Genomic DNA, 16,977 nt, shown 5'->3' on the forward strand with positions numbered 1-16,977 from the left:
TCTCTCTCTCTCTCTCTCTCTCTCTCTCTCTCTCTCTCTCTCTCTCTCTCTCTCTCTTTCTTTCAGTGTCGTTGATCATTAACAACGTTTCTTTTGCGACTCTCTTTCTTTCTCTTTCATCCTTTCTAGCCCGTTAATCAATTAAAGTAATCAGCAAATGAGCAATCTGAATTAATCTCGTCACGTATATGTAATCACAATCAATTAAATTGACTGAAGAAATTAATTGTTGATTAGTGCAATCAAAGCGCAATAAATAATTAATTCCATCGAACGATAAAATTGTTTGTGATCTTATACATGACGACTGATTAATTTCGATTATTGACTTGCTGATTATTTTAGTCGGAAGAAATTTTATACCCGATACCGCATGTGATAATACATTATCTCTCCAGTCTGAGGGGAATTAAAATCGATACAGCCGAGCGAGAGGAAAAGAAAGTAATCGGAGGAGGATAAAAGGGAGAGTCGTTTGACCGTAATTATACACGAGATATTGCACGTGAGCAATGAAACATTCCGCTACATTCAATTTCAAGGTACGATTTTCTATTCGCGCGAGTCACTTTGACATCCCGTTTATCCCGGGGCCGTGCGTACACGTCGAATAAATATCGGTGTCGCGCGATAAATTCTAGGAGCTGCGCACTTTTGCCCGCGCAATTGTCCCGAGTGCGGTGCCGGGACAAAAATATGTCGTGGCGAGGGTCGCGCTTAAAACATGCCGTGCGCGAAGAGCGTCGGGTTTTATGCATCTACCAGCCGTGTGCATCGGTCACATCGGCGCAGGGTGTAATTTCTGCGGGACACGAGCGCATTAAGCACCGTTGAGAATAATCTACGGCACGCAATCAACGGCGGCGGGGCCAATGAAAGGCAGATCTGGAGCGTTCCTTCGCCCGTTATTTCGCGCAGCCGGTGAACGCGCGCGCACGTCGCTCTTCTTTCTTTTCCCTCCGACGGTAAATAAATTAATAGTTCACTCTCCAAAATAATTATTCGCTAAATGTACTTTCAATGTTCGGAAGATATAAAGATACTTTCTCTTTCTCTCTTTCCCCCTCGGAAAAATAATCTATTCGTTGAACCTCGGCGCGTGTCGCGAATAAAACTCGCGTTGCATTTGCTGCACGGTAAGTTATAAAAAAAAAGGAAGCAAAAAGAGAAAGTCTCGGCGGGGGAGATAAAGATATGGCCGGGAGATAAAGATATTATTTTACATTCGCGCACATATCTTACTTTTCATTTCGCATGTTTCATACATTCATTCGCGTGATATATATCTTTCGTTTATGGTTTCGCATTTTCGAAATATCTTGCGTTGTTTTTTGTTTACGCTGACTGTTATGCGGCCTCGTCGTTTACGTGACGTATGTTGTTTGTTCTATAAACACAGTACTTCCACGTTATATGATCGGGCGACGTATTTATGTCCTATGAAGCTGACGTTTAAAATGGCCTCTTACGAGGTTAGAAATGGCCGAATAGCTGCACGGCGCGATGCGCGCACACGTGAGTGTACGTAAGGCAGGAAAATAACCCCCTCCGTGTGTGCCGAGGGACGAGTTTTACGTGCGCGCACCTCGTATATCGGCCACATTAATGTCATATAATTTTACGGGCCGCGTACAGTTCAGGCGGACCGTCCTGCTCTCTCCGCCAATCGCGCGCTGCACTTTGATAAAAACTGAAACACGTGGCGACGGGAGCGCGATACGATACTTCGACTAAAAGCTGGACAGAGTGACGGCGAAGAAACGGGGATTCGGGGGGCTTGACATTTCTATCGCGACGCGATAGCTCGACTGATGCACGCAAGACAGCCGAAATATCCGATACTTTGCTCTACAATTAGAAGAAATTAAGTCTTTTCAGACGAATAACTGGCGAATGTGAACACTTGTTTAAAAAATTTCGTGAAAAAGTTGCTCGTTGTAAAAACAATCGGGATGTGATCGTTTTTACGGGTTTATGTACCGACTTTTTGCGCAGACAAAACTGCGCGCGATTAGCCGCTTAAAAGGTTAATTCTTGCGTGAATCGACGATCCGCGATTTTTGCCGCCCCGAGCCGTTGGCTCACTGAATTAATCGTTCCACCGAGGGGCATCCGTAGGGATGAACTTCGCTAATTGAAAATGTCGTTATATCGTAATCTCGTTTCACAACGACGAGCAAAGAATCATCTGGCCGGTTATTTCAGTCGGGTAGACGGCGGCACGCCGATAAGAGGCGAAAGATACGAATTAATTACTTCGATGTCCTCCCGAGCAACCGGAGGTTCAAATTCCCTCAGGACAGTAGTTTATCTTGATTACCTTTAGTCCTTTAGACCTTAGTCCGGGATTAAGAGGGATGATTGAGTAGTCCGCAAGGGCCGCGTCTGGTCCGGGCTTCTGGTGTTATATGAAAACACCCTGTCATGATGATTTGTTCTTATTGTGCCCAAGTAGCAGGATTAAAAAGTGCGAAACTTGCGTTTTTAATATCCGCTTCGCCGCCTGGATTTACACAATCATCGGAGTTGGAGACGTGTTCCTCCCGGAGAATCCGGGGCGAGTTTCTTACTCACACGTAGTGTTGGCGCGTCGTTACGCAGCGGCGAGATAATTGCGACCGAGATTAATTACGTACTGTTTACGTAATAGCTGTGAAATTGGAATCTCTTGTTACGGACGCCACGATCTTACCGCCGTTGACGCCGCGTTAACCCCGCATCCACGCCGTGCCGGCAAACTCAAACCCTAACTATCGACTTCCTGTCCGGTGACCAATCATCGAGTCCGCTTACAGTCACGGGGCGAAGCGGCACGTTAAAGGACCTCCAGCGGACCTACTTTGAGGGTCCTTTAAAGGATTATCTTGGCCGCGGTGTCCGAAGTCGGGCAGGCCGACCATTCAAGTCAACCGATACTTGATGAACGTCCGTGAAGTGCACCGCGTCTCAAAGAACCTGTCCTTTCGCGTCAAGGTTCTTGCTACATTCAGCGAATCGGTTTCTTTGAGGAAGCGGCGCGTCGATTAATAACGATTTATCGCGATGAGCCAGCTTACCGGAACACATCAGAATTATTAAAAGCACATTACGTGTACTTGTGTGGGAGTGGGTATGTGTGCGCGCGTGCGCCCGCGTCGTGCAGCGGCGCTTTCGCGAATGATTAATTATTTCTACGACACGAAGAAGTTTTGCTTAGACGCGCGATAATGGAAGCGACGAGCGCTTTTGTTCGCGTGACAGCGGCGAAAAAGTCTAACCTTCGTGTGGCCGCATGTGTAAAAGAAATATTTTCCGCGAATGCAATCGACCGGAAACCCGGCAGTGTAGAAAATAATTTATACGGTGTTTGAGCCGCAGCTCGCGCGAAAGAGAAAATTCTCCTAGGTAGATTAAATGGCTGGAATACGCGCGCAAGAGCGACACGGGCCCGCGCGGCCAGCCTGATTTTAACAAAGATTGAGCGACTCGCGAAAATTTGGTTTCACGGAGAGAGGCCGGTAGCTTAATGCTTCGTATTATACTCTCCGTGATGGATGCCACTCGTTAATTTTATAATTTCGCCAACGGACGACGTGATACGCGAGCCGGGGTCAAATTTACCACGGTGGGAAAAACGACGGCGCGGAATAAAGATCGAAGAGAAAAGAACGTCAAGGAAGACGAGGAAGAGAGAGAAAAAGAGAAAAGACGATAAAGAAGAGAAGATGAAGGAACGAAAGAGAGAGATATACGGAGGGGGGAGGACGAATAAAGGGCGGAGGAAAACGGAAGGAAGAAGCGAAGGCAGAGTCAAAGAAAGAAAGAAAGAAAGGAGAGACGGAATTCAGGTGAGAGAATACGGAAGAGGAGCGCGAGGGGGTGGCTGGCTGGGTGAGTGGGTGGGTGAGCGAGGGACGCGAGAGAGGTCGGTGGATGATTGGCTACCCGAGCCACCCCCGGCCGCACAGTACTAATATCAGGGTAGGTGGGATATACTCTTACAAATTGTCTGCCGGCGCGTCGTAGGAGGGCGCGCGCAGAGGGGGATTTGTCTCCATTAAAGGGATTGAGGTTTTGTCGTACTCCACTTCCACACTCTCCTTTCCGCTCTCTTTCTCCCACCCGGACGGCGCCCTACTTGTATTTCGCGCCTGCTCCTCGTCGCGCTCTATCATTCCTCTCTTCCTCTCTTTTTTTTCTTTTTTTTTTGCTTCCCTCATCCTCTCCTGTCTCTCGACCGTTCTCTCGCGCTCTGGCCTGTGCGCGCCTCGTCTCGTTGAAGCGGCCACCAGATTGGAAGACGAATCTCTCTCTCGCCAAGCAACAAGCGTCCTCGTGAAGCCCGACTGAGCTCGCTCACGTCCAGTTAGCAGTAGCGAGTACTTTGCTTTTTGTCGAGCAGACGCAGCCGAACTTAGTCAAACATACTGAACTCCCGCTAATGGTTACCTTCCGTGTTTCACGGTTCTTCCATTTCGCGCGCTAGCGAATTCGCGCGAGATGCCGTACAGCGCGTTTCAGAATTAGTCGTGTTGTGTCGCGCGAAAGTCGTCAAGTTACCTATTCAAGTTAATGAGCGCCTGCGAAATAAGTCGCAAAGAGAGTCCGCTCAATCATTTCTTGGCTCAAAAGGGAATGGAGAAAGACTTGAGGACAAATTACCACCTTCAAAGGTTAACCGCTCATTGAACAAAGACTATATGTATCTGAAAAATTCGTCGGAGAATCTGTATACGAAGGAAACAAGATTCCGGGATATCTCGCATAAGAGGTCACGAGGGGCCACGAAGCCGCCTCGGGTTCGGGTTGCGTCGAGTCGACAAAAAGGGAAAGAAGACTTCGACTCGATATTATTTTATCGGATAGTTTTCGCTCGAGACCGGCTGAGGAAAAGAATGGGGCACGTAAGAGCGGCTGATCGAGTTGATCTACTGTTTCCACCATAGAATCGGGTCAACCCCGTTTTCGCGTGGGGATATCGCCTTTTTCTTTATTCAAGCGATACCGCCGCTACTCGCGGGAACAAGGAGACCGTAAAAAGTGTCGGGTGAACGGCACCGTGTTACTTATGCGAGATGAAACCGGGTTATCCGCAACAATAATAATCGCGAGCGAAACAGAATCGACTCGTAGCGACTTATCGAAGACTACTTCGAGAAGATCCTCCCATTAATGGGGATGTTCCTCGTGTATATATCTTCAAAACGCGTATAAGATAATTTTAATAATGTCTCATAACATCTACGCAATGTTGCGTAATAACGTGTGGTCCTTCTAGCGGCGTAACGATTTTGTACACGGAGAGAATGTTATAAGAAAAATTGCAATACAATTTTGCGACCGAGGAATAGAGCGACATTCTCTGCATTATAATTAACTATCCTTTCATTTCATATATTTCAAATATTTTCATATATCTTGGAGACTGAAATTAAAGTAGAAATTGGTGTGCTTCTGGCGAAATGTATTATGTTCCTTTGCGAGATAGATCTTGCCAAGTCTATTTCTGCACTACTGGAAAAATGGTAAAATTGAAAAGAATTTATATAAATGTGAAAGAAAAATATTATATTTTCCCCGTGTATAACGAATGATTATGACACGCCGTTCCGGGATCCGCGAGAATCGATGCAATTCTGCCCATCGCGATTCCTCTCCGCCGCGAGTGCGATACCTCACTTCTATCGTTCGCGCTCGAGGCACTTTTCGCGCGGAACTCTTCGCCGGGGAATCGAGAAGACGCGACGATGACACGCGGCGACAGAAATATATCCGTGGCTTGTTCGACCAGGAAGAACAAACGGAGCGCGATTCAATGCTTCGGGGCGCGTTGGTTTCCGTCGGATGGACCGTTATCGCTGCCACCGCCCGTATCTCTTATAAAAATTTAATACTTTTAGTAATTCTATTACTAGTTACTATAGTAACAAATAATAAAACTACTAAAAATCATTGGCCAATTTATTATTGACGGTATTAAATTTCTATAAGAAACGCGCGTTTGTATTTATATAATATATACTAAATGTTGTAATCATATATTAAATACATGGTATGCTAAAAAAGAAAACTTGCATAAACTTTCTCTTATTTGCGCAAGGCTTGACAGATACTGTCGAATTAATAATCGTACGATAAAGCATATTGCTTTGTAAAAGGTATTGCGTGGTTTGCGCGCACAAGCTTACACGTGCAGCGGACGCCTCTGGCCACGCACGCTGCTCTTTTTTCGATATTTAAGACATGACGCCAAATAAATAATGCAAAGCAATACCTTCGTACTTTATTGTACGATTATTAATAGGCGGTATTTATCAAGCCTCGCGCAAATAAAACAAAACCTAATGCTTATGGAAGTGTTCTTTTAGCACATGACATTATATTATACATATGTGTGTACGTACAGACGTCTGGCGCGTTTGACCAAGCGAGAAAAACGTGTGATAAATCGGCGCAATCCGTTACGCTGGTCACCGTTACGAGTGCGCCCCTATAAATCCAGAAGGAGATCTTATTGCCCGGAAGATCCCGATGAACGTCATAATGGGAGATAATATTGGGATCCGTTCCAAGCCATTGTATCCGATGGCTCTCTCCTTGTGTATCGAGCGAAACGTAGCGTGAGCGCGCGCGGTGCGATCCTCATCTGAATATATTAGAATCGGTAAGCAGAAGGAGTACGGGGAAGATCCATATACAAAGCCCTCGAATTTTTTCCTCCCACGGAGAAAGAAGAAGTCTCCCCGCGACAAGGAGAAGCTAGCGAGAGATATGGCGATATACTTCTTTACGGCATTGGAATGGTGATGAAATTTCCCCTTGATAAGACTCCTTTCTCTCTTTCTCTCTCTCTATCTATCTATCTATCTATCTATCTATCTATCTCCCTACCCTTCAAACTATGCAGTTTCCTAAGTGGAAACATCGCTGAAGAAATTATTTTATACAGCATAAACCAAGCCTGTCTCTTTGTTCCGTCGGGTCGCTGATTCCTTCGCTTCTCTGCAGAAACGAAACGAGCGATCTCCGCGTTATTTTCGCAGGTGCAAATCGATAAAGATGAGAAAATCGACGCGAATGAAAACATTCCGACAAATCACCGCGCGGGTGCGACGCAGCTCTACGTTAAATATGCGTAATGGTCGGGAGTACACGACTACAGCTCTAGTTGCAGCCGGATATCTCGAAGTCTCGAAGGTAGTCGACACCTGCCGTGGTTAGATAAGCCCCGTGCAAATTTACCCGACTTACTTTCAGAATCAGCCGAAATACGGTTACATTGCACTCTAGCTTGCGCCACCCTACCCCGTGCCCTATCCTTGTCTCACAGTCTCTCGTTCTCTCTCTCTCTCTCTCTCTCTCTCTCTCTCTCTCTCTCTCTTCTGCCTGCCCTCGTAGCAGCGCTCAAATATTTGCGCAATCGATGGCAGTTTTGCCGCGGTGTAATGGCAAGAGAAGCGAGAGAAGTATCCCCGTTTCTATATTCGAGCACAAAGAGGTGCCGTGGCAAGGGTGGAGACGGGGGTGGAAGCGGAACAGCGGAAGGAAGGTGGGAAGGTGAACGGAGGTTAAGAACGTAACGAAAGTCGGGAGACGGAGGAGGAGGAGGCAGGGGAGAATAGTACAAACGCAAAGCAACGGGAAGAAATGAGACTTTCGACTCGGGATTCGAGAGAAATTAAACTTCGCGGCGCACGGCTCCTTGTAATCCTGGCCGGCAGCCAGGACTTTCGCCACCGTCGCGTTTATATTGCCGGGCACGAATTGTCGCGTCGAGTGGGCGTGATGTAACGAGGAGGATGGTTAACGCGTTGATCGCCAAGTGTAATTTGTAAGACGTCGTGACGGACATCTCCGTCGTGGCTGACGGAGCACGAAGGTTTGTTTCGCTAGCGATATTTTCACGCATGAACGCGCGCACGCGCGATACGATTACGTGAACAAATGTCACAAGTGCAATATTTTACGCTTCAACCGAAATATACTCGAGATATACGCAGATATATTCTTTCTTACTTTGACGTGGAAAGGAGACGACAACTATTGCTATTAAACTCTCAAGTATCGAGCAATAACGGTATCAATAGAGGATCAATATGTAAGCAAAACTTTGACTCGGCTGGATTGAAGTTATCCGTTAACATCAGTCGACGTTTATCAATGAAATTTTGAAACTGCGCCTGGTAGCGGTCAATGCCATGAGTTCCACAAGATTACGGGGATCAGGAGCCGTTTAGTCGCAACTCCGACGAGACTTTAACTGGCTTTAGTCAAAGTCGCGTAATTCCCTACGACGAAAACGTAACGAGTTCGCGGTGGAGGGACGTCGTTGATGTCGACGACGACGACGACGAGGACGGTGATGTCGAGGGATAGAAACGCCCTCGTCGTCAAGAGAGAAACTCAAAAAGTAAAAGTCCCAAATCCCGTACGCAACTTTAAATTAAAGCAGTTCATTTCGCCCGCCTTTCGCGTTTTTATCATCCTGCTAGTTGGCATTTTCGTGACCCCGAGGGAGAGAATGAGAGGGAGAGAAGGGTAAGACATTTCGAACGCGTGTAACAACTTCTATACCCTGCTCTCTGAAGGATATAAGCAGCCGAAATCAAATGAGAATTTCTTAACCCTCGGTTGGGAATTTGCGAGTCTTGAATCGTATCTCGAGCCGCGACTTCGCGATATTACATAAAAACTTTTCTTCCCGCCGAGAGAGAATCGATTTCGCCGCGCGTGTGTGTGACTGAAGAAAATCACACAAATACAGAATATCCTGTAAAATTGCGGACATTTTTTTTAAACGCATCACGAGGATGAGTCAAACGCGTACATTTCGCTGAAAATGAATGACTTTCGAAGAGCCGACGGATTTATCCGCATTCCGTAATTTCGATTCAAGCGACGCGTCATCCCGCACCGATGAGCCGGCATATTCGCCGCATTTCCGTGTTACTTCGCGAATTAAAGAAGCGGGCCGAGCGTGGCGGGGATGCAAAGCACGTCACGACAATTAATTCGCGCGAGATTTACCAGCCGGTTCTTGTATTTACACGCACTTGCGGCACGGATGGAATCCCGAGTGGGACCCACCACCTCGAGGGACGAACAAAGGGCAGAGGCGTCATTAAGGCTGAGTGATCGACGAGCGAACGTCGGAAATACTAAGCAAGTGCCGTTTACCGCGGCTGCTGGCACGTGCCAGCCCAAATAGCGTTTCACGATATAGGCCCTGCGTCGGGCCATTACCAGGCGACAGATTTTCGATATCGGCCCGATATTAGATTACACAGTCGGGCAATTACACGGGCCCAACATCGACAGATGATTCTTGATAGAGTATTAATGAAGTGTTAATTGTTGTTACATTAATTAAGAGTTAACCTCTCGTCTAGTGCCTTGCATCGGTTGTATGATACTAGTCCAAGTTTCCAAGTTTTAAAATCACGCGCGTGATCATCAGAAAAGAAAAATCGCTTAAAGGATAGCGGAAACTTCTGCGCGAAAATTACGGTCGGTAATTCGTGAGTTGCGACGATTGCTCGTTCGATAAAAAGTCGCGTTCGTAGCCGGAGCAAAAGTATCTTGAGAATTTTTAAAGCCGAAGAGATAATGATATTTATTGGAGGTAGCCTCCTCTGGCAAATCCGCTCGTGTCGGTTTTCTTTCCCCCACTTGACCTTTTAACATTTTGACGAGCATCGCACGCCGTAAACGCGGCTCCCGCGCTTTAAAATACATCGCGCAATTATCTAAAGCTCCTTTGAGTTGCGAAGTATACTGCGTACATTTAGTTATCAGCTCGGCGCGGCCGTTATGGGACTTCAAAAATTTATCTGTCTTCGAAAAGTCCGCTATTCTCCTGCGAAAAGAACCAGAAACTACCTCGAATCCGGCTTGCACGTGCTGGAACACGAGCTCACCTCGGAAGCAGCTTTGCGATACTTCCGCGTCGGAGTTTCGTTTAAAGTTCCTCGCGTAATCCTGAAGTGCACGGTCCACGACGACTCGGGCGGTTCTTCACGATTTTGGGTAGCCTTTGGGAGAGACCGGAAGTCGCGCGGTACAAAAAGACACGAAGAAGTAACCATTAGACCGGGAAAATAGAGAAACGCCAGCCACGAGACATAAGACGCTCAAAGAACGCGGTCTCGTTGCGCAAAAATAAGAGAAGGAAAAGAATGCACAGGTAGATGAAGAGATAATCAATTCCGGGGGTCAATTCCGCGCGACGATACATCCGAATCTTCTTAATCCGTGAAATTGTCCTGATATCGCGCAGAATTTCCGTCCCCGCAAATTCGGAGACGTCTCAATAGCGTCGTCTTTGTGCCCGCGATATTCTGTGTAAAATCGATTATTGTGAGTGACGACAGCGAGAGGGGGAGGGAAGGGGAGAGAGAGAAAAAGAGAGAGAGAGAGAGAGAGAGTGCACGGTAAAGGCCGCGGGAAGGATATCGATCTTCTCGGGGCCGTTTTCAGGCACTATACACGGCTGACAAATAGTGCAGCCGATCTCTATGGGGCCGCTTAAAGACAGCCACCGCGTTGAGACCAAGTTCGGCTTTTCTTGGACGTGAAAGAGCGAGGTGACGCGAGCATGGCACGACTTAAGGACGATTAATAGGGCCGCGTGATTAATGACGGGGTATATTTCGGGGAAAAAGGGGGAGAGAGGGAGAGGCGTAACGAGCGCTGGTAGCAGTCGATTCGCGTTTCCGTGTAGCGAGGCAAACAAATCCACCGGAGCGCGATTCGCGCGCAAAGTATTTCGCGAAAGAGAGGAAGAGAGAGAAAGGGGTAGCTTTCGGCAGTGAAGATACGAGAGACAAACGCGCCTGGAAACGATACCGTATATCCTCGCAGACACAACGAGGGTAACAGGAAGCTCGTCGAAGAGGAGGAATTCGCAATCGACACACAAGGTAGCATCGCTGCGCGCGCGAGAGAGCTCTGTTAATTTAACTAAAACATTTCCCGACGTCTTTTCGCCCGGCGGAACAACGGGAATTCCGCGTGGAAAATTCTGCAATGGCAGAGTAACAGCGGTAGCGGCTTCCTCCTCCTTTTCCTTTCCCTCCTTGTTTGCAGAGGATCTTGTTGTCGTCATCGTCGTCGGCGTCGTCGTGCCCGTGTCTCACAAAGTAGCGGAGTATCGAATTCCGCTACTTTGCGACAAGAAGCGGACGCAGTCGGACACTTTCGAGATTCCAATATATTGGCTGCGATGGCAATCTCGTAGGTCTTCATTGCGAACACGGTTCCGCACTCGTTTTAATCGGACATAAAAGGAGTCCGCCGCGAGTTCGCTGTCTCCCTATTGACTCGCCAAATTGAACATTCCACGGGACGCTCGCTCCCGCGATATTGATCTCGACAGCAGATGACTTCGCCGTTTAATCTCTTCCCTGCGCGGGAAATCTCTTGTTTCGAGAGATTTCAGGCATATACCTAAATTAGCACGGTAATGCCTCCGCTGATTATGTCGCCGCAATGCGCGAATCCGCTTCGCGGCAAAATTGGCGCGTCCTGACGACGCAGAAAATGGAATGTTGTCATAACATAACGGGCGATATCATAACACGACCGTTAATCACGGGAACTTTCGATGACTTGAGAAAACACTGTGTTTCAGCGTTGAACGTACGATCGGTGCGATCGTCGCGCTCGCCTCCTTTTAATCGGAAACTAATTTGATCAATCGACTTCGAAAAAGCGTTGCCTTTAGTTCAATTACGCCGTACGTTATTCCCTCTTTTTCCCTTTCTCTGCTGAGCTTTAATTAAAAATATTTTATCGCGCAATGAAATTATCTCGAAGCTGATTTAATGAGAAACGGCGCACAGACTGAAACGCAGGGAACGTATTACAGTATTATAATGATCAATGTGGAAAGGTTTGTGACAATTTTTTCATCGTCGCGACGACGACGACGACGACGACGACGATGACGACGACGTGGCGTTGCGAGCATCTCCTTGTCGGTAATTTCAGAATTTAAATTTATTCCGGCGTAAATCAAACATATTTCACAAGTACTCTTTGTTAATTTTTCATAGAGCAGCTTACGCCGTGGCCGTCGGCTCCGCGCGGCTTAATTAATATAGAATTTCTGGAAATTCCAGTGTTTTATTTCCACCGGCGAGCGAAAGCGTCCCGATGTATTGTAGAATTTACCTTCTGTGTGTCTCGCTGTTTGGCCAGAGAGAACGCCAGACGCAGGCGCGTACGGGCTCGTCGTGTCGAGCGTATTACTCCTCGCGCAGTGCGCGCGTGTTTTGCTTAAGTAATATAATTTAAACCGATAGAGAGAAGGAGAGAGAGCCGTCGGTGCGTCGCGGGATGAGATTCTCGTCGTGACGACGACGCGTCCGACGAGTCCAATTAGCCTGAATATCCGGCTGGATACTTGGGAAACGGTCAGACGAAGAAGGCGCGGCCGTTCGAGCGCGTCTAGCCGCGAGTTAATTGACGAAGCAGTAATTACTCACCTGTTTTATCGCGGAATTGAGACTCCCAGCGTTGACAGAGACTTTGAATCTGAAATGCGATGCGTTAAACAAAAGGCCCCCGCGGCGAACGGGACATTAATTCACCATTACGTCATGGTAATCAAGTTAAATTTTCACAATGGGGAACGAATTTCATCCCAGCTGTACTGGCTGCCGCCATCAATTTTGCAGGTGCGCATGACGCGTACAATTCGCCCACATTAATTATTCCGCGAGTTCTCAGGATACCGACGCTTCGCGCCTTCCGACCCGGATAGCGCGCGCATCGCGTACATTTTACATACAGATGCACTTATCCGCTGATCCCCGCGAAGACTGCCGCCCGATCGACGACTCGATTCGCACGCTCGTGCGAGAAGCGCGGGAGCGAATGCGGCTCGTGAGACACGCTCGTCTCGATTCTCCGATCTATCCTCCGTTATACGAGTAACAACAATCGGAATCAATGTCGGGTGACCACGTAAGAGACGCGAGGGACGTTCGTTCCTGCGAACCAACTGAAATAAGTCATCGGAAAAAAAATCGATTGAGGAAAATGAAGCTGATTACCTGGGCGTTCCTGCACGCTACAGCGAAATTTTCATTTATTTATCGCCAATCTCTAGCACCACTTTTCCACCGCTACTGCCACCTTAAGACGATAACGCTATGGGACGTCATTTCCCCCTCGTCCCTCGCTGTTTCGGGCCACGCTTTATCGCGGTGCGAGTATAATTACGCTCGGCAATCTCCATGGCAAACTTCGACCGCGTCTCGTACGTATGCGTAGAAATCGATATCCTCTTCCTCTTAGACGTACACATAAACGTAGACACACACACACACACACACACACACACATACGCGTTACATATCCACATTCATATAACGGGCAACCGCGCGCGACGCCTGACTTCCGCACCGGCCGCAAACTTGAAGTCATCCGTACGACGAAAGTAATTGCGCAAACTTTCGCTGGTGCCGGTGACGTTTAGCGAGCGTTAAGGCTCGTTATTAGCGAGCACGTGCATATTTCAGTGGCAGCCGCGTTACAAGCGCGCGGCTGCTTGCATTCGGACGTGGGGACGTTACCGAGTCCCACGAGGGTTATTCTCTCTCTCTCTCTCTTTCTCTCTCCCGTTTATCCCCTACCTCGATCGATATACCCCGAGGAAAGACCGTGGAAACGACCAACGTCCCTGACTAGACTCTACATATGTTGTACATACGATCTGCCTTCGTTATCCTTATCTGAGGCACGCGGAGATCAGCGGAATTTGAGTTTCAAGCTTGCGACTGTCACTGCCTCGCGCTAAATAATTGTGCGGAATAACTTGGTTCAGGTGGTTAACATCTCCCTCAGAATAAAAAATCATTACCTCACATTTTTGTGTACTTCCCCCCGTTTCTTATTTTTCTTTTTTTCTCTTTCCGTTATCAGAACCATCATCCCCATTCGCGACCCGCGTCCACGAATTTGGGAAATTTAATAAGCGACATTTCGATTTTGATAATGGAGTAATTCGGAATCCGAAAAAGGCCAGAATATTCTGAATAACGGCTAATTTCGGCACGCCTCGGTGTACGAAACTACGTCAACAATGTGGCGCGGAGCGCCGCAAAACGACGAATATATTGAAAATTCGATTAAATCGCGAAACGCCGACAGACTGAGTTAATCGAAGTGGCCGAAAATGTGATTTTCGACGCACTGGTTGATCGGCGGCGAATTTGTTCGGCGCATTTTCAGCCTCTCTCGGGAGTTGCGTCTCCGAGAAACGGTTCTCGGGCGATCCTTTCGTAAACGCGTCCGTTCTCGCACCTTCACCCTTCCGTCCCGCTAATTACTGACGCATCGTCCCGTTAACGTCGTTGAACGTGCGCTGATAATCGGCGGTGCGTCGGTGAACTATTTTTGAGACATGCGAGTCGTATGCCCAGAAAATGGTCCGATCACTTACCCCTGTGACTGCCGGTGATCTTGTCCCGCAGGATATTTATCTGGTGCACTCGGCCGTACTCCTCGAACATCGTCCTCAGGTCGTTCTCGTCCATGTCGTGAGGTACCTGACCCACGAACATCTTTATGTTGTCCGGATCTGGCTGCTCCACGCTGTTGTTGTTCATTACGCTGTAACGTGAAAAGGAAGTTTATACGCTGTGGTACGTATTAAACACGCGTGTCTGGAGAAAAACAACATGCCGTTATTAACGCGTGTTAACGGGTCGGAGGCCGCCAGCGCACGCTTTATCAGTTCAGACTTATCGCGCTGGACTGCTGAATAACGAGTAATTTTTAGCATATGTCTTCCTACACATAAATTGTACACGTAATATTTACGTATGATCATATCGCGTCGATATATTCTACGCCGGCTGGTCGAATCGCGAAAATCTTAGAATATTATTAGAAATTTAGCTTTTCTCAGAATTATACTACGCTGGAAAAAGAAGTATTTACGAAATAGTAAATATTTATTCGGATACTAGTAACATATTTATTTACACATATAAAATATTTTTCAAATAAGAAAATGTTTATTTTCTCAGAACTTAAAGAGAATTTTAGCTTCTCATAAAAACACAATTTATTCCATTTAAATAAAAAGATTTAAATAAACATGTTATTAGCAACCATCACATAAATATTTATTATCTTTTAGGAATTTTTTTCTGTCGGTATAAAGATTAAATCTGAGATTTCATCCCTCTCTCTTAAATCTTAGATCTACTAGAAATTTAAGCAGAATGCGGATCGAGAGTGAGATGTGTATCTATCGCAAAGTTACGCGAATTATTTCTCTCTTATTTTTCTAAATTATATTAAAAGATTATACATGTTTATCAAATAATAATCCTCCGATAAAAGTATGAATTGGCGAATAAAACGATTCCACGAGCCGACTCCATTCGGCCGACTATTCGCCGCGAGTTCGATACCCAATCGGCTATTTTGATTGGACGCGCTGCAAAGCGCGAAATATTCTCGCGGGCATCGCGCTCGTTAAACGAACGATTAAAATATTAAGCACTTTATCAGCGCGTAAAGTGGAGCGGAGGATGATTTCATTGCGGCGACGTATGACCGCGAATGGCCGTAAAGTGAGTTAGAAGTTATCGTATTGGAAGCGGAAAAATATTCGGCCGAAATATTTTGCAGATATGTCCGCCCCGCTGAATGTGGGGTATATTTTATATACGGGGCGTGCCGCCGCGTTATTGAATATCGTTTCAGCTGCAGCCTGACAAATTTGAAGTGGATTTTCCGCTAGTGAAAATTTGACGGGTGCCCGTCAACAGCGCTCCTAACGCGTCTGCCAACTTTTCATTTTCGATACCGGCGCGCAATTAAATGCGAGTACGCAATTTTCGCTTGGGGCGCCAGCGCGAGCCGGCAGAAGAAGGCGTATTTGTGAAATGAAACGTCGCTAATCGGCTCTCCGAATTAATCTGCCACCAGTCGTGGCAAGAAAGAAAACGCGGAGGTGCCCCGAAATATCCACTTGCCCCCTTCTCCTCCTTGCCGTCCGCGCGTCCACACGTGCAGCCCTCGTAAAATACGCGCGAATTCGCTTGTTAACGTTGCACGCACGCGTATACCTTTCGGCCGAATTTTTCGCCGGGAACTCACTCCGGCCGAACGGTGAGATTAACGTTGCATTTTGCGCAGCCCGACTGCATGCGACGTATGTCGCGATGGATATTTTAGCACGTACAGCTGCGAACGGCGCCGTTCGCGCGAAAGACTGCCGGTGTGTGTGTGTGTGTGTGTGTGTGTGTATGTGTATGTGTGGGTGTGTGTTTGGCTACCCCAGAGTACATATTTGACCGCCTGAGCGCGCCGGTACGTCCGCTTTCGAAACTTACTCGCGAAGCTTTTCGCCAGCACGCAGTAATTTCGCGCGGATTATGTGTGTTTGACGTCCTCTTTCTCTCTCTCCCTTCTCCTCTCCAGGGAGGAGGGTTGCTGACGCGCCGTCTCTCGATCGTGTCACGCGGACTCAGCGTCGCGCGCTGTCAGAGAGGAAGAAAGAGAAGAGAGGGTTGCGTCGCCAGTTTCTCTTAATTTCAGGATTCGCCGTGCGAGTCGCGCACGCATCGCCCTCCGCCAAATATTTTCGCTCTCAGCTCGGCTGATTAAAATCTGATACTCGAGTCAATATTTTCCATCCCGTCGGGCGCTTCCGCTCCCTCCTCTCATGCAAAAATATACGAAACATTAACGTCCGGCTTTAATTCGCGTTTTTCTCCTGATTACTTTAACTAGCTCGCGCGGTCGTGTAATTTTCTCAGCGATTATAAACGGAGAGAGAGAGAGAGAGAGAAGGGGGGAGACCGTCCAGCTTTGCCTTTAATTGAAAGCGGAGCATATACGAGCTCACGATATCCCCATCTCGTTGGATGAAGGCTTCCGCTAATGATTCGTAAACTAGTCCAACGTCATAAAGGAGAGAGAGAGAGAGAGAGAGAGAGAGAGAGAGAGAGAGAGAGAGGGAGAGAGAGAGAGAGAGAG

At 47.4% G+C, this 16,977-nt stretch overlaps 1 protein-coding gene across 20 annotated transcripts in view; it reads right to left on the bottom strand.

Annotated features, from left to right (window-relative positions):
* LOC116850500 (CUGBP Elav-like family member 2) overlaps positions 1–16,977 on the bottom strand; it is a 561,960-nt gene that overhangs the window by 149,456 nt on the left and 395,527 nt on the right. For all 20 annotated transcript variants that reach the window (XM_032828833.1, XM_032828836.1, XM_032828835.1 and 17 more), the window contains one exon: positions 14,426–14,595. In XM_032828833.1, the coding sequence (XP_032684724.1) occupies positions 14,426–14,595 (170 nt within the window). The remainder of the gene's footprint in view (positions 1–14,425; positions 14,596–16,977) is intronic.

Source organism: Odontomachus brunneus, unplaced genomic scaffold (assembly GCF_010583005.1).
Source record: "Odontomachus brunneus isolate Ranch 3 - 2012 unplaced genomic scaffold, Obru_v1 Obru_scaffold_147, whole genome shotgun sequence".
NCBI lineage: Eukaryota > Metazoa > Arthropoda > Insecta > Hymenoptera > Formicidae > Odontomachus > Odontomachus brunneus.